We start from the raw sequence: 24,892 nt of genomic DNA, 5'->3' as shown, positions 1-24,892 counted from the left end.
AAAAAATACAACATCCATTTATCAAATTTTAGTTTAATAAAAACGAATATTTAACATGAATAATAATGTAACTACTCTTTAATATAATCCTCCCACATGGTAGACATAAATAAAGGTTGGTGGAAGTTAATGAGATTGATAAATGGTTGGTGAGAGTAATTGTTAAAAATATTTACCAACTTATGGTTTTTTTTTATATAAAATAGAAACTTATGGGTCAAGCTTTATATTTAAATTTTTGAAACTATGGTTTGAAACCCCAAATCATGCCTTTTTGGATGATTTGGGGTTTGAAACCATGAGATAGATGAAATACATGTCCAAAACGTTGATTTCATCTCATGATTTCAAACCACATGTCCAAACGCCTACCTAATATAGGAATTGTACTGGGAAAAAAAAGGCAATAACATTTATGAGTTAGCTCAAGCGATTAGACACTAGAGAAAATCTAGAATTTTAAAATGTTTAGGACACCACTGAATGGTGTAGACAATGGAGGCACTATCTGCATTATAGGAACTGATCACCATACGCTAACATATTTGATGGAACAGAAGGTCATTACTACTATTTAACAAATTAAAAGGGCTAACTAATCGACTTGGTTTGTATTTGAAATCCAATACAAAAGGGAGCTGTAAATAGAGCTGTTGATCCATTCTTAAAGAGAAACGAGGATACAAAGAGACCAAAGGAAGGTTATAGGCCATAAGTCACTGTACCTACTTGGATGCAAAAGGTTCAACACTGTTGTGAAGGAGCAACAGATACCTAATTACTTAGCTCACTCTACAACCTCAGGGGTCAGAGCAGTTACATTCGTAGCTTACAATCTATAATACCAAGAAGAGAAGAAAAATTGCATGCTGGAAATATGGAAAAATTAAGGCAGCAAATACTCAAGCAACTAAATGACTGACCAGTAGGTGGACATTCATGTCAAGTAGGCACATTTAGATTAAGGAGCATTTCCTCAAATAGCTTAACGAAAAATGTGAGTTGTTGTGAAGTGCACCAGAAAAGCAATTAAAAAAACATACCTTATCTAGAGCTTCTATAATGCGTACCCACCCCCGAAATAGCACATTTGTGCGGACTTTATAGAGGCCCAAATCACAAGGAAAGGCACCATCTTTGTGGTAGTGTGTGTGTGTGTTCAGTGGCTAAATGCTATAAATATTTTTGGTCAAGCAACTAATTGAGTAACTTCCCAGTATTAAGATGGATTTCAAATTAACTTTTAGCTATCTTGTCTTCAAAAGACCTCACGTTTAAATATACATGTGCTCTAACTCAATGAGTTCCGCAATTATTATTATTCATATGGTAACTCTATAAATAAAAGGTGTAAATCACTTCGTAATTTTCCAGTATATATGAAATTCCAAATGATTAGATTCATATTTAATAAAAGGCGTGGGGATAATAAAACTAGACCTCTATAGAGATTGAGGCTTGAAAAATATAGCAACCAGCTTTACTTTAGACGAAGGTTTTTATTGTCAAGCTTCAAACAATTATCAATATATTTTATAGTTCGTTGACATATGGGGAAGTATATAATGATTATGTTGGTGATCTGGGGTCTATAGACGATTGAAAGAGATATCCTAACTTGTTCCAACACATAACTCTTATTATATTGTTTTTACTTAATCTTAATCAAGGCGTAGATCTCTTAGTACATTCTTCGTAAGCTGACAAAAAATGGAACATTTGTTACCAAATGTCAACCGCTGATGTAGTTATTTTCCTTTATTCTTTTAGTTGAGTTACAATTTTTGTTTACAAAGATGGGAGTGATTCAAAGGTCAAAATTGATTATCAATTGGAAGTGATGGTTTCTTCTTATATGCTTTCACAATTTCACCATTAGATACGAGAAGTCAAATCATATAAGGCTTTGAGAGAACAGTAATTGGCAACGTTGAAATTTCACTCTTTGCCACTCAGAAATGCTGGAGACTGGTTAATAACTTTAGACCACTAATCCTCAAGCATTTTAAGTATCTTATACCTTAGTTTGTTTTTAGCATTAGGAGGTTAATATCTTGATGTGCAGTTCCGACCATTATTGATGATCTGAGAAAGATTTGTGATAGAGTTGTGCCAATAAAGTACAATTAGAGGTATAAATTGATTTGGTGGTGCAATTCATCATTGTTTAAGTTCCATAAGGGCTAATTTGAGATTTACAGTGATTAATTTGAGAGCCCGTTTAGATTGGCTTATAAGCTGGTTTGATTCTTAACTTTTTTGGGCGTTTGACAAAACAAAAAAGTGCTTAAAATAAGTTAAAAAGTGCTTAAAATAAGCCAAAAAATAAAAAGTTGGGGAACCCCAACTTTTTTCTTTGGCTTAAGAACCATTTTGGTTTGACCAACCATTTTACTCTTTTATCTCTTATACTTCCTTCTAATTCCAATATTACTCTCACTACTAAAAACCCTAAACTATCATCTTTCCCTTTCAACAACTTATTTTCAACTTCAGCACTTTTATCCAAACACGTAACTGTTTATTTATAAAATAACTTTCAGTACTTATACTTAAAAGTCACTTTTTTCCAGCTGATTCAACTGGGCTCTAAGTCACGAGGCTAGAGATCTTGAGCCCGTTTGGCTTAGCTTAAAAAAAGTGCTTATAATTTGGTTTGACTAAAAAACAGCTTATAAGCTAAAAAAAAGTTGGGCTATCCTAACTTATTTTTTTGACTTATTATAAGCATTTTTTTAATTTATAAGCTGGTTTGCTAAACATCTAAAAAATCAAAAAATAACTTATAAGCTGATTTGACCACTTATAAGCCAATCCAAACGGGCTGCTTGTTGTTGGAGCCCGAAGGCTTTAAGTTTTGAAAGGCAATGTTGTTGCAATTTTTTGCGCGGAGTGCCCTTCTTTTGGGCTGGTCTTTATATTTTGCCCCTCATTTATGTCTTCTTTAAATTTTGCCCTTGCCGTTTGTTTAATGAAAGTTTTTTGACAAAATTACCCTTACCCCATTAAAATCCTTTTTATTTCGTCATTTGCCCTTTTCTTTTCTTTTTTTGCTTCTTCTTTCCTCCTCTGTTTTGAGTTTGTCTCATCTGTTCTAAAACTTAGGTATGAATTTGAATCTTTTGCTCGTTTCAATATTTGTTTTTATGTTAAATTGTTATTTGTTGAATTGATATCCTTGTCTTCATAGTTTTTTATATTTAATTGATCCTTTTTTATTTAAAATTATAGTGTTTTGTTATAGTGTCTGTATGATTTTTTAAACTTTAGTTTCATTCCCCATGTATATATTTTGGTTTTTTGAATGTTGTATTATGAATGTCGTAATATGTTTTAGTTGATTTTGATGTGCGTTTTGGTTTTCTCTTTGTTGAATCATTGAAGTTTTGCCTGTGAACAGCTGTTTTATGTTGTTGCTGCTGTTTTTATTTAATAATTTGGTTTTTGTGAAGAATGTGTTTGTCTGAGGCAACATATGTCGGGTCTGGCAGAGTTCTTGGTTTTTTAAACTGAAGTTATGCCGGTTCCGGCATAAAGTTATGCTTGTTCCGGCATAACTTCATGAATTAAGTTAATTTATGTGTGCTTGGTTTTTTGGTGTTGTCTTGTTAATAATTTTGGTTTTTATGCAATCTTATGTGTTTTTGGTGTTTTGTTAATAATGTTTTGTTTTGGTTATGAAAAATGAAAGTTTGCCTCTCACGGCATACTTTGTAATTTTGTAAACTGAAGTTATGCCGGTTCCGGCATAAAGTTATGCTTGTTCCGGCATAACTTCATGAATTAAGTTAATTTATGTGTGCTTGGTTTTTTGGTGTTGTCTTGTTAATAATTTTGGTTTTTATGCAATCTTATGTGTTTTTTGGTGTTTTGTTAATAATGTTTTGTTTTGGTTATGAAAAATGAAAGTTTGTCTCTCACGGCATACTTTGTAATTTTGTAAACTGAAGTTATGCCGGTTCCGGCATAAAGTTATGCTTGTTCCGGCATAACTTCATGAATTAAGTTAATTTATGTGTGCTTGATTTTTTGGTGTTGTCTTGTTAATAATTTTGGGTTTTATGCAATTTTATGTGTTTTTGGTGTTGTTTTGTTAATAATGTTTTTGTTTTGCTTATGAAAATGAAAGTTGTCTCTAACAGCATACTTTATTCTTTTGTAAAGTGAATTTCTGCCTCCTCCGGCATACTTTTCTAGTTCTTAACACTTGCGTAAATTTTTGTTTTGCTCATGAAAATAAAAGTTTGCCGCTAACAGCATACTTTGTTCTTTTGTAACGTGAACTTCTGCCCCCTCCGGCAGACTTGTCTAATTCTTAACACTTGTGTACTTTTTTATTTTGCTTATGAAAATGAAAGTTGCCTCTAACAGCATACTTTGTTCTTTTGTAAAGTAAACTTCTGCCTCATCCGGCATACTTTTCTAGTTCTTAACACTTGTATACTTGATGTTTTGCTTATGAAAATGAAAGTTTGCCTCTAACAGCATAATTTGTTCTTTTGTAAAGTGAACTTCTGCCTCCTCCGGCAGACTTGTCTAATTCTTAACACTTGTGTACTTTTTTATTTTGCTTATGAAAATGAAAGTTGCCTCTAACAGCATACTTTGTTCTTTTGTAAAGTAAACTTCTGCCTCCTCCAGCATACTTTTCTAGTTCTTAACACTTGCGTAAATTTTTGTTTTGCTCATGAAAATAAAAGTTGCCTCTAACAGCATATTTTGTTCTTTTGTAAAGTAAACTTCTGCCTCCTCCGGCATACTTTTCTAGTTCTTAACACTTGTATACTTGATGTTTTGCTTATGAAAATGAAAGTTTGACTCTAGCGGCATACTTTGTTCTTTTGCAAGGTGAACTTCTGCCTCCTCCGGCATACTTGTTCAGAACTTTGCCTGATTATTTTTTGTCAACTGAAGTTACTATAATTTCAAGTCTAAGTCATTGAGCATTGTATACTAATCAAATGGAACGTAAACTAATCAAAATCAGAACAAAGCAATAAATTTGATCAATTCTATGTTGTTGAGTAAAATTATAATTCGCAATGTTGAATCTCAACTGAATATCAGTTGTTTAGTTCATAGAAGATGATTTGTTGTTATTTTCAAATATTAACAAATCTAAACTTAATAAAGCATCAAATTGAGTTGAATTACGTTCAATTGAAACGCTATATATTATGTATTTATCTTTTCTGATGTTGTAGCAGCAAAATCAATGGAGATTTCTCCGGTGAAATGTTGGAACGATTGAAAGGTTTGTTGTTGGAATGATGGATAGGTTTAATTGGATGTTTGGGGTTCGTTACAGACTTTCAGGTTTTTATATGTGATGGGTAGGGGTAGTAACGTCTTTTCTTATTATTTTTTAGCTTAGAAGGGCAAATATTAAAGACCACGCATTACGGGGACAAAAATTAAAGACCAACGCATTTGAAGGGCATTCGCGCGAACTGCCCATGTTGTTGCCGCTAGAATCATGACCCTTTTTTCAAAATTCAAAAATAAATTTAGATCATTTCACATAATTCGGACAAGACAATTATTTTTTTTTTCCTTTTTTTTTTCATAAAAGAGATCAAAATTTCTGCAGGTAATAAATAAAACGGAAAAGGGCCAAAATTACCCCTGAACTTTGAAAAATAGTTCATCCATACCCTTCGTTATACTTTAGGGCCAATTATACCCTTACAGTTATACTATGGGGTCAATTATACCCTTCTGTCTAACTGTTGCCACGTGGCATCATCCCAGCCCTTCAAAATTATTTTACTCACTAAAATAACTCAATCCCACCCGATTTTTTTTTCCCAGCAAAAATAATACGGATAATTTTTTCAGAAAAAAATATAAAAATTATCCATATTATTTTTGCTGAAAAAAAAAAAATCGGGTCGGATTGAGTTATTTTAGTGAGTAAAAAATTATTTGAGGGTAAAATAATTTTGAAGCGCTGGGATGATGCCACGTGGCAACAGTTAGACAGAAGGATATAATTGACCCCATAGTATAACTGTAAGGGTATAATTGGCCCTAAAGTATAACGAAGGGTATGGATGAACTATTTTTCAAAGTTCAGGGGTAATTTTGGCCCCTTTCCGTAAATAAAATCATAGTTGGACTAATATTGTAATTGGGGTGTACATGGACCGGGTTAGTTCGGATTTTTTATACACCAAACCAAATCAATTGCGTCGGGTTTTTAAATTTATACACCAAACCAAATCAATAAAATTCGGGTTTTTCAACCTCGGGTTTTTTCGGGTTATTCGATTTTCTCGGATTTTTTTCGGAAATAGTCTTGATACAAAACATAGAACTTCTACTTCTAATATTTCTTTAGTCCTAGTAAGATACAACTATATAATTAAGATGTTTCATAAGAAAATAACACAAAATGTGAGAAAAGTGATGGCATTGTATTAAAATATTCAACAAAAGATAATAAATCGATTAAAATAAATATTGCTAATTAATAAGCCATAAAGAAAATGACCATAATCTAAAAATACTAAGTCATGCTAAAATAAATATGGCTAATAAGTGTTAATTACATGATAAGAAAAAAAACTTAAGTTATGTATTTTTACTTTCTAAACCAATTATGCAAAACTAAAGAATAAATATCCAACATTATTGTCATTCTAGTGGTAAATTGAATTTCTTTTGTTAGTATTAGTGTTGAGTTGGTTTTGGTTTGGACTTTATATGTGTTACTAACATCTATAGGATATAAAACTTACTCACATTCAAAATTATAAGTTCAAGGTTGAATAATATAATGCAATAGATAAAAAACTACAAAAAAATTTAAGAAATATTTATAAATTACATTACAAATAAATATTTTTATGTATAAAATATTTTAAAATTTGCATACATATAATGTCGGGTTGGGTTTGACTTTTTTTTAGCTAAAGTCAAACCAAACGGTCGGATTTTTTTTTCTAACATCAAACCAAGTTAAATCAAACCACTTATCAGGTTTTTTTTCCAATTTGACTCGATTTAGTACAGTTTGTCGATTTACTTTGTACATACCCGTAATTGTAAGATAGGATACTCTCAATTATTAACAAGAGGGAAATTAAACCATATCTCAAAGTTGAGGGGCATATTTGAATTACGATTATTATAACTTGGTAAGATGGAGGTTTCGTTTCTATAAATACGCATCACTACCGCTAGACTTGTAAAACCCTAATCAGTGGCGGCTCTCTCCCTTAAAACCCTAATCTGCCGCATCCACATTTGTAAGAGATGTTACAGCTCTGACACGGTGCCTCTAATGGCAGGCGTTACGTGTAGAGAGCACAACTCCTTCTTCCCTTTCACACTTGTACCACTACATTTGAAGATTTCCCTCTGTGTGGATTCAATATTTAGAAATGAATCCTCTAATACTAAATCCAACTTAGAGGTTATTTGGAGGATGTATAGCTGTTTTGTTGGTCAGTCCCACAAACAATATTCCATAGCTATTTTGGAATATAGTCTTGGTACTGCCCAAGAAAATAGCTATGCATGCCCATCCACAAGACCTCTCACTATTTTCATACGCTTTATTTTTTCCTTTGATGCATCCAGATTGTGCTTTATTATGTGTGAGTAACATGGCTTGTGGCCTTGATGGTATTTGATGTTTATCAGTACTGATAAGCTAGCATTGATTGTTTTATTCCTCTTCCCATTGTTATATATGTAAAGAGGTATTTAATCGATGCTTATATGAAAGTTTGGAGAATGGTTGGCCCCTGGAATTTGTTTATGTCTTTGGGGTTTTCAATATTTCTCCTACAAATAATGCATCATTACTCTAGTTTATATCCAGCTCTACAATTGTGTTATTCTTATTTTTGATTTGGCAAAATAATTATTTTCATTAACATGCTTACATAAATGCCCCTATTGTTTATTATCTATTAAGTGGTTTTAGTAAAAGGTACGGACTCTGGAGTATATTTGGTAAAAATTGCTACTATTTGTGAACATGTTTTTATGGATTAGATTCTTAACAGAAAAATATTGATTGATTTTGTATATGGATATGATGATTATTTCCCCAGATGATCGAAGCTGAAATTACTGAGCGCTTTTTCTGTTTTTTCTCCTTCGGGGGGAAATCCAAGCCAGATATTCTGATCCATATTCTGTAAACTGTAAATGCCTTTTACTTAAATTTTGTAAAAATTCTGTTTGTTTGTGAACTCTTTTTTTTATGGATTAGATTCTTAACAGAAATTTTTTGATTGAATTTGTGTATGGATATGATGATTATTTCCCCAGATGATCGAAGCTGAAATTACTGAGCGCTTTTCTGTATTTTCTCCTTCTGGGGAAAATCCAAGCCAGATATTCTGATCCATCTTAATTCATTGAAGTTATTCTTAAATTCTTAAAGTTACTATAGATTCATTTTTTCTTTTGGTAACAATAATTTATGATTGTGATTGAACTTTTATATGGATGTGATGGCTATTTCCCCAGACGATCGAAGCTGAAATAACTGAGCGCTCTTTATGTATTTTCTACCCGAAATTTTCTTCCTTCGGGTAGAAAATCCAAGCCAGATAGTCTGATCCATATCTTTTACTTTTGTTTTCTTTCTAAAGGTTGCCTGTCAGAAATAATTAATTTAGTTAATTTGATGAAACATGTAAAAATGTCTGAATTGGAAAGCTGAAAAAAGGGCAAGGGTAGTGAGGCTTAGATTCCATAAAGTTCAACCTGCATTGGGCTTTAGTTAAGCCTACATCCAAGGAATTAATTTTTTGATATTTTTCAAATTGTAGAATGACGTTGGAGAGGTATAGATTGTTGAGTATGTCTGCTTAACAATGCTACTCGTCATTATAAGTGAGCGTTGATTGTTTTATTCCTCTTCACATTACTATGTGTGTAAAGAGGTCTTAATCAGTGCTTATATGAAAATTTGGAGAATGGTTGGCCCCTGGAATTTGTTCATGTCCTTGGGGTTTTCAATATTTCTTCTACAAATTATACTCTCTAACTTTGTATCCAGTTCTGTAATTGCCCTATTATCACTTGTGTTTTATGTCCGCAAAAATCCTTTTATGTGCTCACATAAATGCCCTTAGAGTTGGCACTGAACCATCTCCATAATTGTCTTTCTTCCGTAAGTTTTAAGTTTTTTCCAGTCAATGCTAATATGAAACAGTGGCAGTGAGTATTAATTATTTTGTTCTTCTGTAGTTTAGAGGTTGATACTGCACATATTTTGTACTACTCACTTGTTCGGCATTCATGGCCAAGTAATAGACTGTTGAATATGTTTGACACCTCTATGTTGTAGAATGACGTTGATTGTAGAAACTTCTTACCATTCTATATCAAGATGTTTTTAGCCTGTCATGTACCTTGAAGAAAGAGATTTTGTGCTAAAGGAGTTTGTGTGGGAGCAAATAAATATCTAAAATCAGAGTGGATTAGTTCTAGCATTGCTTAATTCTCTCCCTCATGTACAAATGGGTGGAAGAGGCTACTCATCGATGCTTACATTAAACTAAGTTTGTCAGGCTCCTTTGAACTCTTTTATGATACTGGAGTTTGGAAAATGCTTCTACATGTATCATTATGATAGGAACTCCACATAATTTTTTATCTCCTGTTTTCTATAGGTTACTTTGAAATTTATATTCGTAGCAAAGTCTATCCTGCTGAAGACTTTGAAATTTATATTCGTAGCAAAGTCTATCCTGCTGAAGACTTTGAAATTTATATTCGTAGCAAAGTATATCCTGCTGAAGCTGTTCTTGGGGATCTTGGGGAAATCTTATATAAGAGGAGCTAGAATATTGTGAACGGTATACTACTTTGTTAAAGACTGGGATATGTGTTGTCTAATAACAGTGAAAAGAAGTTTCTTCTTCTTGGGTCTGATGACTTCCGGCTATAATGGATCTCTTTCTTTTCAACTTATAGTGACATGCCAAGTTGTATCCACCAGCTTGCTACAATTGACAATTAATCACATAATATGATTATGGACTGTAATGCTGCTAAACAAAAAATGTACGTTTGCTAGTTAGTCCAGTCAAGTGAGCTACTAATAGTGCATGGCATTCTATCTATGGGTATCAAGTCTCTTTAGATATGCATGTATCTTAACCAGTCGACTCGTGTGTTTTTTGACTGTTTGCTCACTGATATCTTATGAACTGTTCATGATGTTGCTGGCTGTCCATGCCTCAGGTTCACGAAGTATCAAGAAGATTCACCAGCTAGTGGAGATCAGTTTTTAGGCATAGCTCTGCCAGAAAGTTGCATCTGAGACTTGAAATGTATAATGATTTGGTGTATATCTTAGAATATGAGATTCCTTTTTTCAAAAAATAAATAAATTTGGATTTTCTATGAGGCACCAATTCACCCTGAGAAAGGTGTTGTGTCGTTATAAAAGACTTCCGCTATGTAGCTCAGGACATTTGTTGTTTCTGTAATCTGTCTTACTTTGATAAACATTTATCTCAATGTATGTTAACTTTCGTATACTCTTCTAGCTGGCATGGTGCTGGAATTATTGGTTTTTTAGTTGTTAGTGTGGAATGTCTGATAAAAGAGATAAGAATTTTTCTTTAACCTGATCCGCATGTTTTCTTTAACCTCATTAGGTATACTACTAACTTATGAGTTTTTTTTTTTTATAAAATATAAATTTATGGATCAAGTTTTACATTTAAAATTTTAAAATCATGGATAGTAATTCCAAATCATGCCCTTATCTCCTGACATGAAATCATGAGATGAAATCGCATGTCCAAACGTTGATTTCATGTCATGAAATTGTATGTCCAAACGTCTACTAAAGTATATTGAGAAAAAATGGAGAAGTCAGTAATATGAGGTTGCGAAACATATTTTTGTGTGGAATGCCCTTCAAAGGGTATTGGTCTTTAATTTTTATCCTTCGTCTAAAATTCACGAGTTCTGGGTTTGAACCCCCGTTTAGTCAAATATTTTAAAAAAAATCTCAAGGCAGAAGTTTGTAGCAAAGTTTGGCCTATTCAGGCAGAAGTTTATCTTGAATAGGCCTAACTTTTACCCAAAAATTATGTCTTTCAGGTAAAAGTTAGGCATTGAGATGTCTGAAGGCAAACCTATGCCTTAATGGCTGAAGGCAAAGTTTTGATATAGTTTGAAATTCTGCCTGAATGCAAAACTTTGCCTTGCAAATTTAAATTCTACCTTATGATTTTTTTTTTAATTTTTGACTGAGTAAGAGTTCGAAACCGAAATCAAGGGAACCAAAATTAAAGATCATCAATTTGAGGGCAAAAATTAAAGGTAAAATACATTAAAAAAAAACCCCAGCGTATACTCGGATTAATTATGACGCACCTAACCTTTGTGGGCGACCTATTACCCCCTGACTTTATTTTTGCTGTATTTTTATACCATTTTTTTACTGACGTGGCAAAAAAAAAATTGAAGCTCAGTTGCACAATAGAAAGTGTTGCACACTCTCCGCCACATTGGTGACACGCTACTGCCACGTCGCTGTCACGTCACTGCCACTTTTTTTTTCATTTGATTTTTCTTTTATTAATTATATTTACACTAATTAACTTCTAATTAGCCATTAAACCATTAATTTTGTCTTCTTCATCACTAAACTCTTCTTCTTCATCACTAAACCCTTTTTCTTCTTCTTCTCAAGAAATGCATCAACCCATTTTCTTCCTCCATTAGCACACACACATTCAACCCATTTTCTTCCTCTATTAACACACACACACGCATTCAACCCATTTTCTTCATCCATTAACACACACACATTCAACCAATTTTCTTCATCCATTAACACACACACATTCAACCCATTTTCTTCCTCCATTAACACACACACTCAATTTAATCATCAATCATAAAGAGTTTATTTTCAAGAAACATTCAACCCATTTTCTTCCTCCATTAACACATACACATTCAACCCATTTTTTTCCTTCATTAACACACACATTCATTTGAAGGTAAATCAAACACCAAAATATCTCCTCCACCGAAATGGCATTATGTTTTAATGGGTCAGACCCATTTTCATATTGGTGTTGTTGCTGCCGCTGCTGTTGCGGTGGTTGAGGAGAAAGAAGAAGAAAGAGAAAAATAAGTTGCATTTAATAATTGAAATGTGGAAGAAAGGGAGGGTGGAGGTGGGTGAGAGGATAAAATATAAATAAATTTTTAAAAATTAATTTTTATTAAAATATAAAAAATATTTTTACTGCTTTCACTCGCCATAATTTTTTTTTTTGCCACGTCAGTCGAAAATGGTACAAAAATACAGAAAAAATAAGTCCGGGGGTAATAAGTCGCCTGCAAAAATTGGGTGCATCATAATTAATTTGAGTATTCGTAGGGGATTTTTTTATGTATTTTCCCAAAATTAAAGACACAGTGCCTTTGACCAGTAATAGTGTAAATGACCCACAAAATGCAAGATGCCCTAATAAACTATCATTTTTTTGCGGGGATTGCCCTTCTTTTTGGGCGGTCTTTAAATTTTGCCCCTCATATTTGTGGTCTTTAAATTATGCTTCTCATATTGCTGGTCTTTAATTTTTGCCCTTCGCATTGCAACTCTGAGCGTTCACGCAGAAATCATGAGGTTTTGAGTTCAAACCCCCGCTCAAGCATAAATTAAAAAACAATTGCAAGGCAAGGTTTGAGTCGCGTGTATGCCGGACCCGGCATATACTTGTTAAGGAATTACCAAATTTATGCCGGACCCAGCATACTCATGCCTTATGGGCAGACTTGGCATAAGTATGCCGGGTCCGACATAACTTTGGTAATTCCTTCACAAGTGTATGCCGGTGGGAGCATAGCGAAATTTAAACTGTCTTGTGTTTTTTTTTTTTTTTTAATTTTAACTGTGTGTGAGTTCAAACCTGAAACTCATAAAATTTAACCGAAAGGCAAAATTTAAAAATTTCAAATATGAGGGGCAAAATTTAAAGATCACCCAAAAGAAGGGCAATTAGAATTTGCCCATAAACTATTACTAGGCCTGATGAATTAACCATCAAGTCTTTGAGAAGCCCAAGAGTATCCTCGAACAGGAAAACATTGGCATAGGGGCGATGTTGTCAATTCATCATATCAATTCACACCTGTTTGCTCACTAACGCACCTACTCCCTACTTGGGAGCATTGTTTTAAAAGGCAGTGTCAGGACTCGTCTCGGAGCAGGGCAGTGGCAAAATGCCCTGGAGCTAACGTGCGGGGGCTTAGTTTCTATGAGGCTTACGCCCTAAGCGCCCAACCGTACGCCTTAAACACGCCTAACGCCCAACGCCCAGGGCTCGCCTAACAGTTCTTACACAAATTATATTTTAAATTCCTTAATTAAAATCATTCACCCTCATAATTGTTTAACAAAATAACGATACTTAATAGTTTTTCATCTATAGAAATAGAAGATTGGGTGTAACTCAAATAACAAGTCATAGTATTGGATATTTTTACTATTTGAGAACGTCGTGAGAGTGAATATCACTTTTTCTTTTTAAAAAGCACATAGCGGAATTGTACATTTTCACTTGTCATTGGTCATAAGTCCTATGTATCAGAATTATCATATAATTTTATTTTTTGTTCATGAAGAAGTTATGTTTTAATTGTAATATTGATAAATTTTATTGATTATTTGCTTATAGGGAGATAAAATGAATAGTATGATAATACTAGTGTTTTAAGAAACTGTGTTTTTTTCCGTGTTTGAAAGTTAAAATGTTAGAATTGTTTTGCATTTCATAATAGCTTTTATTTCATTGTATTGTTTATACTTGTAAAATTATGTTATATATAATTATAAGTTATAAGCGGTGTATAATGGGCTTTGATCATTTTTTTTGTGAGGATCAAGCGCGCGCGCGCTCACACACACACACACACACACACACACATATATATATATATATTTCATTTATTTACAGTTTTCTTTTATTATTTTATGTAATTTTACCTATTTAAAAATATTTATTGTAATTATATTATTTTAAGAAATACTAAAAATTAAATACCCATGGAGCTTACGCCTCGTGCCTCGAGGCTTACGCCTCGTCGAGGCGTATGTAAAACGCCCCGCCTTACGCCCCCGCCTTTTAAAACACTGCTTGGGAGTGCCACTTCATCACATGAACAGAAGTGTGTGACGCCGGACTTCACGCGCTCTTTGGCTTCCCATTTTCTTTCATAACAAATTTTCAGTTCCGAAACTTTTCGAAAAGCAATTTCCCAAATAAACCTTAAGCAACGAAAATACCCCTCAGGTTTATTTCTTCATTCCAATTAACCATGTCTCTCTGCCTAATCACAAAAAATAATAATTAGTAAATGTTAATTATTCGATTTTGATACAATCATTTGGCTCTTCAGTTTCACGCTTATCTCTCTCTCCCTCTTTTTTGTTTTGTTTTGTTCAAAATTGTGAATTTCAGCTTGGAAGAATTATGTGACTGATATTGTGGAATTCTATCAAGGTTCTATAAATCCTATGGTGAGTTCAATTGCAATTCCAGTTCATTGATATATTTGTTAATTAATGATTGAGGTATATTAATTATTCTTTGGATGTTGTTGTAATTGGAGAATTTTGTTCGGCATGCACGCTAGGTTAAGTTTTGATTCTTAGGACCCGTTTGGCCATAAAAAATATTCACTTTTTTTCCGGAATAAGTTTTCACTTTATTTGAAAATCAGTGTTTGGCCATAAAAATTCCAAATTTAACTTGAAGTTGTATTTGAAATTTGGAAAGCAGCTTATAACCTCTTTTCCAACTCACTTTTCAAGTTTTATTCAAGTACATTTAAACATGAATATTATTCCAAATATTCTTGCAAAAAGTATAACCAAACGCAAATCCGTCTTCAACTCCAACTCCACAAAATTCCAAATAATAACAACATACACAGTGTAAATTCCAAATAAAGTGAAAAATATTTGGAATCTATGGCCAAATGCCTACTTAGAATCTACTATCTACTATCTCAAATAGTCAAATTTGTGTGTTTCAGAGATTCCAGTTGCATATTATGCATTTGCAATGGAGGCAAGTGAAGCCAAAATTGAGGATAGATTTGTTCCGGTAACAAACACGAAGGAGATTGCTGATCCTATTGTTTACCAGCTTGTCCGGGTATGACCTGTACTCTTAATTGATAAGTTAAATGAGTGTATGCTTTTCAAAGTTTGTAGGCATAATTACTAGCGCATATGCTCGTTTTGATTTTCTCTACTTTATGGAAGATTTGAGTTGCTAGTGATTAGCAAATGCTTGCACCCAAGGGTGTGGCCTAGTGAACACCCTGAGGTCTCAACTTAATCCAACAACAACAACAACAACTCAGTGAAATTCCACAACGTGGGGTCTAGGGAGGGTAGAGTGTACGCAGACCTTACTCCTACCAAGGTAGGACGGCTCTTTCCGAAAGACCCTCGGCTCAATAGAAAGCATAAAAAGAGGTCAGATGAGGCCAAGAAATTCAAAGCGATATGGAAATGAAAATAACGAAAGCGACTAATCCTAGCAGAGACAAAACACTAGGTGGTATCTGTTGCTGGTAGGAGGTGGCAAGTATCCCATGGAATTAGTAGAGGTGCGCGCAAGCTGGCCCGGACACCACGACTATCCCAAAAAAAAATTAGCGAATGCTTGGAGGCTAATTGCTTTCTCAATATGGAACAAATATATGTACTTACTTGCAGTTTTGAGCTATGTTGCTCGGACTCGGGTGCGGGTGTCGGATACGGGTATGGATCTAGAGGTCGGACTCGGCATGATCTAAATTTTAAGATTCGTGGGTACGGATCCGGATCCGGGTACGGATACGGGTGCGGGGATTCGGTAAAAATAATTCAAAATTCTAATAATATAGCTACAAGAATATGCCTAGATTATGAGAGCTTTTTGTGGAAGCACCTACATGTAGTTGTACCAGACATGTGATTCAATCTTCCATTCTACTAGGTGCTAGACTGCGTGCTCCGAGAAACTAGTTAAATTTTCTACATAATATTGAAGGTATGCCATCTCATGTCTTCAAATCTCTACTTTTTGTTATCTTGACAAATCATAATCTCAAATTTTTTCTTTAATTTGGTCATGAATTTCGGTCAAAGTATCCGATCTCTATTGACCGGATCCGACACGAATTCCGTACCCAAACCCGTGTCGTGTCGTGTCGGACACGGGTACGGCGGCAAAAGTGAAGGGTCCGAGCAACATTGGTTTTGAGGGTGCTTCTTGGTCAACACCTGATCTTTTTTCTTTATTCCAGCTTGAATCTCCTTTGCGACAAATAATCAAAGAAAGTTCATGATTTGTACTAGGTGCTGGTAGAGCTGCTAAAGGCGTAATCCGCATGCAAAGAGAGGTGAATGAGAGTTTTATCAGACTTCTCAAATGGAAAAGGCATGGTGGTGATGAGATAGTTACTTAAGAAAATTTTAGGCGATTACCAAGAGCGTTGATGTTAAACGCTCTCTTGTTTTTAGATCATGTTCATGGAATACCTCTAGGTAAAGACTAATTGGAAAGAAGTATCCCTTGAGCTCAACTCTATAGAGTAATTAGCATCACAATCGCCCTTTTGACTGTCTCCCCCTATGTAGAACTATTTTCTTTATAAAGGGTCATCATATTATTTATTCATTCTTGCCGGAAATAGAATAAGTTTTGGATTCTGCAGAAGGTAGTTATAGAAAGGTGTTTGCTTTCTACAATGCCTTATGTGCTACCATTTGTTTTGTGGTCGACTTTTTTTTTTTTTTGACAAGGTAACAAAAACACAAAAAAGAAAGAAAAAAAATGTAAAGAATGTCAAAGGAAACTATTGTGGTTGACATTTCTTTTCCTTGTAAATGATTTTTTTTTTGAATTGGTCCTATTTTACAATTCCCAGTGACTTTTAAGTGTAATGCACACACTTGGGTCATAATAGTTAGAATTCTGTTTTTCGTCCAAATTTCCTTCAAGAACTTAATTCCCAAGTTGTCAAGGTAAATCACACATTCAACTTGTAACGGGAGAACCACACTTGTTAGGTTTTAGTGAGTAATTGATGGTCACTACCAACTGTGTAGGTGGATGGCGATGGGAGACTAGTCCCGGCAACTCAGGATGAAATTATGGCGGTTGAGGACTTGCTTGTTGATGATAAGTGTGAACCCAAGCTTGTCCCAGATACCGGACAGGCTTCAGAATCCTGCAGAACTGAAGGATATCTTCTGGAGAGAAATCCTTTACATGTTCCAGAAGGTTTAGAACTAGATTTTGTAATTCAGTTGTCTTCAAATTATTTGAGATAAAGGGTGGTTCTTTTCGACCTTTTCCTAATGAGAATTGTTTTCAGGTAAATTAGAGTCTGAAAACCCCGAAGTTGGTGCAGAAAAGTCAAATGTGTTAGTTGGCCCAGTGCCCGACTTGGGACAAATTGAAGCTCCTGAAAAGGTATGTAAGTAGCACTCTTCAGCTTTACTTCCTACATCTCCTTGATCTAGGGCCTTGTTCTTACTTTCTCTGTTTCATTATATGTGTGGTGGCATTTGACTTGGCACGGAGTAGAAAGAAATGATGGCTTTTTGATCTGGTAGTCTTAAACATGCCATAACATTTATGTGGTTATAAAAGTATGCCATTAACGGTAAAATGAGAAGTTAAAAGTTAAATTGTTTCCAAGTATAGAAATCTGACATTCTTTTGGGAACAAATTGAAATGGAAAGACTGCCATATAAAACGGAACAGAGTGAGTAATCTTTTAGGATGAGATTGTTGTATTATCTTACATAGCTAGATAAAGGAAGGTTGCAGTATGCTGAGTATCATATTAAAGATAGTTAAAGCTTTTTAGAAAAAAGGAGGAGGGTCGCTGTAAAGGAACAATATGTTTCTACTCACCTAGATGTGCTGTACACCGGCTGAAATGAGCCCGAATAGAGCGATATTGATTCGGAGGATTCATATCGTCGGCATAAACTAGTTTGGCTCAAGTTACTTTTCTTGTTACTGTGTCGACAAAATTTTCCATGTGGTGAACTGTATTTTTTGTTTGTGAATCGTTCACCTGTTTGAGTTAATTGTTGTATCTTGTTTGGCGTTTCTCTTTCGTGCGATATTAGAGAGTCTGAAGAAGTATATCATGGTCTTTATATACTTCGGTTTGCTTCTAGTAGTGTTAGTAGTGATTGTATTGCTACTCATTAGTCATCTGCGACTGATTTAGACTGGAATAATCTTCCAGGTGGCTGTTCCTGGATTGGCTCCTTGCTCAGAACTCAGCAATATTGACCCATCTGTGAGGACCGAGGTATGCTCCAATTCCCAAGATGCACCAAGTGAGGATACACCATCAACTTCTGCTGGTGGTTCTAGTTGGAAGCCAGACTTTTCAAAGTTGGAGGGGAAGATATGTTTAGACAACCTGACAGTTAAAGAACTTCACGAAACTTTTAAAGCAACTTTTGGAAGGGAAACTTCTGTCAAGGACAAACAGTGGCTTAAGAGGAGGATTACCATGGGGCTGACTAATTCATGTGATTTTTCATGCACTACTTTCATAATAAGAGATAATGTAGTGGTGACGAAAGGTGAAGAACAAATATGTCATCATGTAAAGAGCAGAATTTCTGCACATTCTGAAGATGGAGTGGAAAATTCAGACTCTAGAGAGTCGTTAGGTGACCATGATAACAGAATAAATAATGATGCTGATTTTTCTGGGGCAGATGTTTCCAGTTCAGCCTTTGAAAGTTGTAATGTTACTAAAGATCTGGACACAGAGCAGAGAACAGCCAAAAGAGCTCGCAAACCAACAAAAAGATATATTGAAGAACTTTCAGAAATAGAATCTAGGGAATCCAGTGAAAAGTTAGCATCACCGGATAAAATCTCCAGATACCGATTTCCATGTCCAGAAACTCATATGAGGCCCACCAAAAATGTTAGGTCGAATGTGAGACCTCTGGTCACCAGGCAAGATTCTTTAGGAGGTTCTGGGGTTCAAATTCCATTTGTTTCTCGGATTCGAAGGAGCCGTCCGCGTGTGAACTTCATGCCTCTTTTGGTAATATAAATATCTTAAATATTGACATGTAAATGCTTACATGGCTTATTCCTGGCATGAATTTGTATATAAGGACTTATAATTGTTTCTATGCGTATAAAACATACAAACCCCTGCAAATACCATGTAGACATGACTTTGTACTCTCTATCCATGTGAATGAAACTTTTGGTTACCGGGATCGCATGCAATTTTGGTATACTCTTCTGCAATTTTGGTATACTCTTCTTCCTTGCGTAGATTATTTTAGTTTCAGTTTGAAGTGCATTTGTCCGATGATGCTCTGTTTGCATTTCCAACATACTATGTCTATATCAGAGTGTGTGTGGGTTCCTCAATGAATTTGTAATGCCTATATCAAGCTGAATCATTTATCTTTCGAATTAAATTACATGGTTTTTAGACTGTATTTCAGCTCCAATGTCATGTACTACTATGGCTGATGGAAAGATTAGTTTTTGTACCTCTGGTTGTTGATGTACTTCAAGTTAAATATTGCAGGAACTTCAGCCCAGTGGTATGGACATGGCAACCAGACAAGTGAGGAGTGGTTTTGACGTATCTGGGCCACGAGAAGATGATAAGAGCAATAATGAGCTGATCAAGACCAGTTCATCTCCTGGGTGGACTCAACAGCCTGTAAATAGAACTTCCCTTTTCTACTGTTTGCCTCTGAATTCTGCTTGTGCTTGATGCTTCCAAATCACTTGCAATATTACTTAGTTAAATGTTGCTCTCTTTAACCCAAAATGATTGTCCCTTTTTTGCTTTCCTCGTGGCGGAAAGATTGACTATGACTCAAGACTTTTTAATGTTTTCCTGTCATTTTTAAATTGAAAGAATCACAAGTTCACAACTTAGTATCCATCTTTAAATACTTTTTTAGATATCTAAATTTTATTCCGAAAATACAAATTTAACCATTTTTGACTTTATTTTGAAAACTGGTCAACTTTATCTTCAAAAAAAGAAAACAAGTCTATCTCTTTGGGAGATGGACTAATTTAAAGGTTCTCCGTAAGTCCGTATTCCGTTTATAATTTTGAAGGATTGTGTTTTTATTTCTCCCTTTTGCTTGTAACTAAAAAATAAAACTATTCCTGTTGAGAATGCCTCACGATGTTGTTGAACAGGAATGTGTTCTTTATTGTATTAACTTTTGGATCACAACCCCTACCACTTATTTGTTTCTAACCATGAGGTCTTAGGTTCAAGTAAGTCCCTGCGGAAGCTAAAAAACACTAGGTGATTTCTTCCCATGTGTCTGAGCCTTGGTGGCCAAAATTATCCGGTATCTATGTTGTTAGGAGGTAGTAGGTACCTGGTGGAATAATCGAGGTGCGTGTAAGTTGGCCCTGACACCGTAACAAAAAATAAAATAAAAGAAATAACCCCTTATAATGAGGAAGGGGAAAAGACAATATTAGTCCTTGAGTTATTGCTTAATTACTCTTTTAATCCTTGTGTTATGTAACTTAGCCTATTTAACCTTCAATTAAGACAACTGTGCGATTTTAGTCCCTAAAGATTACGAAAGCTAACAGAGGAAGAGAAACTTAATCTTTATTTCAACATTGAAAAGAAAAACAAAGAAAAAACAAAAAAAGAAAAGAAAAGAAAGAGAGAGATACTAGGAAACCTTCAACCTCGGGACCTCGCAACTATTAGTTCAACTTCACCTGCGATTCTCCGAGGGCGGAGAGGGAGGATGGCGACGGAGCCTCCACTGCTCTAGATATAATTACGGGAGATGATGATTGCATATTTCTTACTGGATCGATTCTGTCTTGTCATGATGCTCCCAAGCTCTTTTAATTTGTTGAAGGATCCATACTTGATGCTTTAGAAGAGTATAGTCAACTGTTGAAGTTGAACTCTGTGTGTGTGTGTGTGAGAGAGAGAGAGAGAGAGAGAGGGGCTGTTTCAAAAGACTGCCGGGATAACTTACATAATTAATCCCCCAAACTTATGGGTGAACTTGCTTGGGATCTCATATTGATCTTCAAGAATTTGCTGTCAGAGGATCTATATTGACTCCTCCTAAACTTCTTTTTTAAAAATGGCTTTTTCTTGTGGGAATGTCAAGAAATCTAAATAATACAACTCCATCTTTAATGAGAGAATATCAATAAGATATTACTCCATAAATATAATCCTGATACATGGCAGACTTTAATTTCTCTTCCTGGTTGTTTGGAAGAAGCGTTCATATACATCACACAATTGGGTATACTTCTGTTTTTCTTTTTTTGGTTGCTTTACTTGTTATTATATTGTTTGCTAGCAACTCCGCTGGTGACAAAAATATTGAGGATTGAAGGCTGATGATCAAACTGTGCCGACTGGTGAGGTTAATAGAGGAAATGGAGAGATTTGTAATCATGTTCTGCTCCTAGCTCTTTCTTTCTCTCTCTTTTTTTTTTTTTGGATTTTTAATTTTGTGGACTTTTCAAGTAAGTATTCTGTTAAGTTTTATTTAATCCCGTTAGTTTGGTTTGTTTAGGGATTTAAACAGCACAGTTGATAACACAAGATCAGTTATGCTCAGTCTAATAACACGAGGACCAAAAATGGAATTAAGCAATAATTCAGGGATTAAAATTGCCATTTCCCCTAATGAGGAAATAGAGTCTAGCCAATTTGAATTTTTTCCATCTCAATATTATGTTTTTAACTCCCTCTTTTAATAGAATTTTAATAACAATGTAATTCTTTTCCTGCTTGAAATTGCAATAGACATCAATTGGTTGGATTTTCTGTCTTTGAAGTTTCTTAGTGCTTTCTGCATTTCAAGGACAAAAAAAATTTAAACCGGGCATGAGCCAGGTTCAATTTCATTTATTATAAGCCACTTTGAGATTATAGTTTCTTTTATTAGATTGAACTAGTAATTGGAACCGGACAGTGGTGGAGCCAGGATTTTCACTAAAGGGGTTCAAAATATTAAAAAGTAAACACACGAAGAGGTCAAAGGGGGTTCAACAAAGGGGGTTCTATGTCTACTATATACACATAAAAAATAATCTTAACCATGTATGAATAGTGTAATTTTCCGCCGAAGGGGGTTTGGAACCCCCTTGGCCTTTCCTCCTGCGCCCCTGGAATCGGAAAGATCAGACCAAAACTTATTTGTATTGCTGGATAGATATAGAATCACTTGCCACCCACTTTAGTTTGGGTCATATTGGTTCTCTTTTTCTTATGCTTTTGAAAGATTTGTACTGATGCAAACATGGCTCAAGTATTGGACAATCAGAACCATTTCCTTCTTTATTCATTTTTCAATCTCCATGGAACCCAACCTCTGGCTCAAATGTACTTTTGTTGTCGATTTAGTCTCATCCTCGCGTTGAGTCAAATTTTTATTGGATAAATTTTTGTTGGTGGCTCTCAATTTTCCTTTTCTCCCTCTCCAATTCTTAAATTGATGAAGATACATTGTGGAACTCCTTTTGTCTTAGCTTATTGCTGCTTGTGAAAAAGACGAGCATTACAGTGGGATGAAAATTGATGAGCTAGAAAATGACGTAGAGCTGAATGACTGCTCTGAGGACAATTCAGATGATAATGTGGCAACTATACCCACCCAAAAAGGAGGAATGAGGAGAAAACATCATCGACCTTGGACTATCAATGAGGTTGTTAAGCTAGTGGAAGGTGTAGCCAGGTATGGTGCTGGTAGATGGTCTGAGATAAAACGGCTTGCTTTTGCGTCTTGCCCTTATCGAACTTCGGTGGACCTGAAGGTTGGTGTTAACTTGTGCATTTAGTTGAATCTAGTAATTGGAATTCATTGGAAATAAATTAATTCTGACTGTTTTGTACATGTGATGTAATGCTGCAAATTATCGATGTATTTGCAGGACAAGTGGAGAAATTTGCTGAAGGCTAGTTTTGTGCAGTTGCCTGCAGAAAAAGGGGTTAGCATTATTAGAATTATTATTATGCATGTTGTTTCATTCTTCTTGATGATTTTATCAAGGCTTCTTTCAACTATAAGACAGCTTCAGACAATCACTATGTTTCAGTAGAATTGGTGATATCCCTATTCCCTAGTATGATATGGTAAATAAGGTAATAATGCATTCTGCAGGAAGTTGATATAGTACCCTACTTATCAAAAGGAATTAGTAATAGATTTTTACTCTATTAGGTGTCTGCGGTTTCAAACTACAAACTACATGTTCTGGTCTCATGCTTGCTTAATTTTTTAAAACTAATTTTGACAAGGCACAGAAAGAGGGAGGGGGAGGTGGGAGCTGGTGGGCTTTGTTTCTGTATTTGTTAACATTCAGAGCATCATTGCCCCTCCTCTCCCCCCCACCCAGTTTGTGGAAGCTATAAAATTGATCATAGTATCCTTCTTAACGTCATATTTCTGATATCACAGATTCTGAATTCCCGGAAACAGGCTTCAGTTCCAATTCCTGCTCCAATTCTCTCACGTGTGAGAGAGCTTGCTGATATGCAAGGTCAGATCCCACCAATTCTCGCTACGGGCAAGTCAAGTGGACATAGTAGTAGTGGTAGAAGTGTACATGAAGCTAGGTCTGGATTTCTGTAATTTCAACATCATAAGAGGTTTGTTTTTTGAAATAAGCCTGATGCTGACGGGCAAACAGTTCAATAGCCGTTATGTTTTATATGTGAATGCCTCTTTTTGTGCGATTTGACCTTGGTCATTTTTAATTAAAGGTTTTGAAGTTGAGAGTATTTTTCTTCCCTCATATCGGAAAACAGGCAGTAAGACTGCTGTTCCCGCTTAAATGGTTCTAGTTGGTCATAATATCCCAGCCAGGTTTTTTTTCTTCATCTTAGAAAACTATTCATATCCCTGCCAGCATGTTCCTCCCCATACCCCATGCCTATAAATTGTTGATCGTGCAACCTCCATTTTTAAGCAGCGATTTGATGAGTTGAGCTTAAATGAAGCAGTGAAAGATTCACAGGCTTTTCCAATTTGTTTTACTTATGTAACTCAGATGATATTGGGCACATCTCCATCCACACCTATTGTAATAGCAAGCAGTCGTCTCCTTGGAAACCAAAGATCAGGTCTGTGAGATAATTATGTTGCCGATCAGATACGCCATAGATGTGTGGTGGAATTGTCTATAGGGAACTTGAGAATGAAGATGGGTGTCTGTTAAAAAGGGAAATTTCAGTTACATTGATATAGGAAAAACGATAAATAGTGAAACAACTTTATCTTAGTGTAGCAACCTACTCTACTCTTCCCCATTTCTACCCGAAACATTGCCATCAAGAGAGTCAAAATCAACATTTTAGCAAACTTAAGAAGATAAGTTTGTCAGCAACAAAAAAAGAAACGGAAAAAGAAACACAGAAGATTTAAGTTTTTCGAGACATAGTATAATAAGTAATTAAAGCTGTGCAGCCTCTTACTAAATTTTTAGATGGACGGCCACACAATCCAATATGACATTCAGAGAACAAGGCCGGGAACCAATGATTGTAGAGCTGTCAAAACGGGAGTCTGGAACCAAAATAACAAAAAAAAAAAAAGGGTATGAATTAAAATACCCCAGAAAAAAAAAAACAGGTACAAAAGTACCTGGTTAAAGGTTTGTTCCTTTTTTTTTTTAATTTCTTTCTTTTCTTTTCTTTCTTTCTTCCTTTCTTTCACACTTTTTTACATACTTTAGCCATAGATTAATCATGTTTCGAGACTTCAAAACTTGAATATTTTATATAGAACCCTATTTATTTTTATGCGATTAATAAGGTAGGCTCAACACAATAAGGATACACAAAACTTCGGATTGTCGTTTTAGTGGTTGAAAAGTGCTT

At 34.9% G+C, this 24,892-nt stretch overlaps 1 protein-coding gene, 1 long non-coding RNA gene and 3 other non-coding genes across 6 annotated transcripts; all 5 read left to right on the top strand.

Annotated features, from left to right (window-relative positions):
* Positions 1 to 7,167: 7,167 nt before the first annotated feature.
* LOC132633505 (uncharacterized) lies at positions 7,168 to 10,516 on the top strand. Its single transcript, XR_009579665.1, has 2 exons — positions 7,168 to 7,601; positions 10,210 to 10,516. It is a non-coding gene; the product is annotated as an uncharacterized LOC132633505 (long non-coding RNA).
* Positions 8,039 to 8,144, top strand: LOC132634524 (small nucleolar RNA Z103). The gene has a single exon (XR_009580242.1). It is a non-coding gene; the product is annotated as a small nucleolar RNA Z103 (small nucleolar RNA).
* Positions 8,259 to 8,363, top strand: LOC132634523 (small nucleolar RNA Z103). Its single transcript, XR_009580241.1, has one exon. It is a non-coding gene; the product is annotated as a small nucleolar RNA Z103 (small nucleolar RNA).
* Positions 8,460 to 8,581, top strand: LOC132634525 (small nucleolar RNA Z103). The gene has a single exon (XR_009580243.1). It is a non-coding gene; the product is annotated as a small nucleolar RNA Z103 (small nucleolar RNA).
* Positions 10,517 to 14,195: 3,679 nt separating the features above from the next.
* LOC132633503 (uncharacterized) lies at positions 14,196 to 23,794 on the top strand. 2 transcript variants are annotated; one of them, XM_060349971.1, is made up of 10 exons: positions 14,196 to 14,288; positions 14,457 to 14,515; positions 15,034 to 15,155; positions 17,102 to 17,276; positions 17,371 to 17,468; positions 18,260 to 19,081; positions 19,583 to 19,720; positions 22,543 to 22,827; positions 22,945 to 23,001; positions 23,472 to 23,794. In XM_060349971.1, exons 3-10 carry the CDS (start codon positions 15,063 to 15,065, stop codon positions 23,643 to 23,645), a joined length of 1,842 nt encoding a protein of 613 aa, XP_060205954.1. In that variant the 5' UTR covers positions 14,196 to 14,288; positions 14,457 to 14,515; positions 15,034 to 15,062; the 3' UTR covers positions 23,646 to 23,794. The 2 variants fall into 2 exon arrangements, with proteins under 2 accessions (XP_060205954.1, XP_060205955.1); XM_060349972.1 differs by having other exon boundaries at positions 14,239 to 14,515; positions 15,043 to 15,155.
* The last annotated feature ends 1,098 nt before the right edge of the window (positions 23,795 to 24,892 follow it).

The sequence above is a fragment of the Lycium barbarum genome, chromosome 3 (assembly GCF_019175385.1).
Source record: "Lycium barbarum isolate Lr01 chromosome 3, ASM1917538v2, whole genome shotgun sequence".
In the NCBI taxonomy this organism is placed as follows: domain Eukaryota; kingdom Viridiplantae; phylum Streptophyta; class Magnoliopsida; order Solanales; family Solanaceae; genus Lycium; species Lycium barbarum.
Note: the sequence above shows the minus strand (reverse complement) of the source record. Positions and strands in the feature narration are given on the sequence as shown.

Excerpts from the sequence above, each read along its gene's own strand:
- LOC132633503 (XM_060349971.1), top strand. The coding sequence starts at position 15,063 with ATGGAGGCAAGTGAAGCCAAAATTGAGGATAGATTTGTTCCGGTAACA. Across the intron at positions 22,828-22,944 it reads GAACTTCGGTGGACCTGAAG|GACAAGTGGAGAAATTTGCT; the intron begins GTTGGTGTTAAC and ends ATGTATTTGCAG. Across the intron at positions 23,002-23,471 it reads AGTTGCCTGCAGAAAAAGGG|ATTCTGAATTCCCGGAAACA; the intron begins GTTAGCATTATT and ends CTGATATCACAG.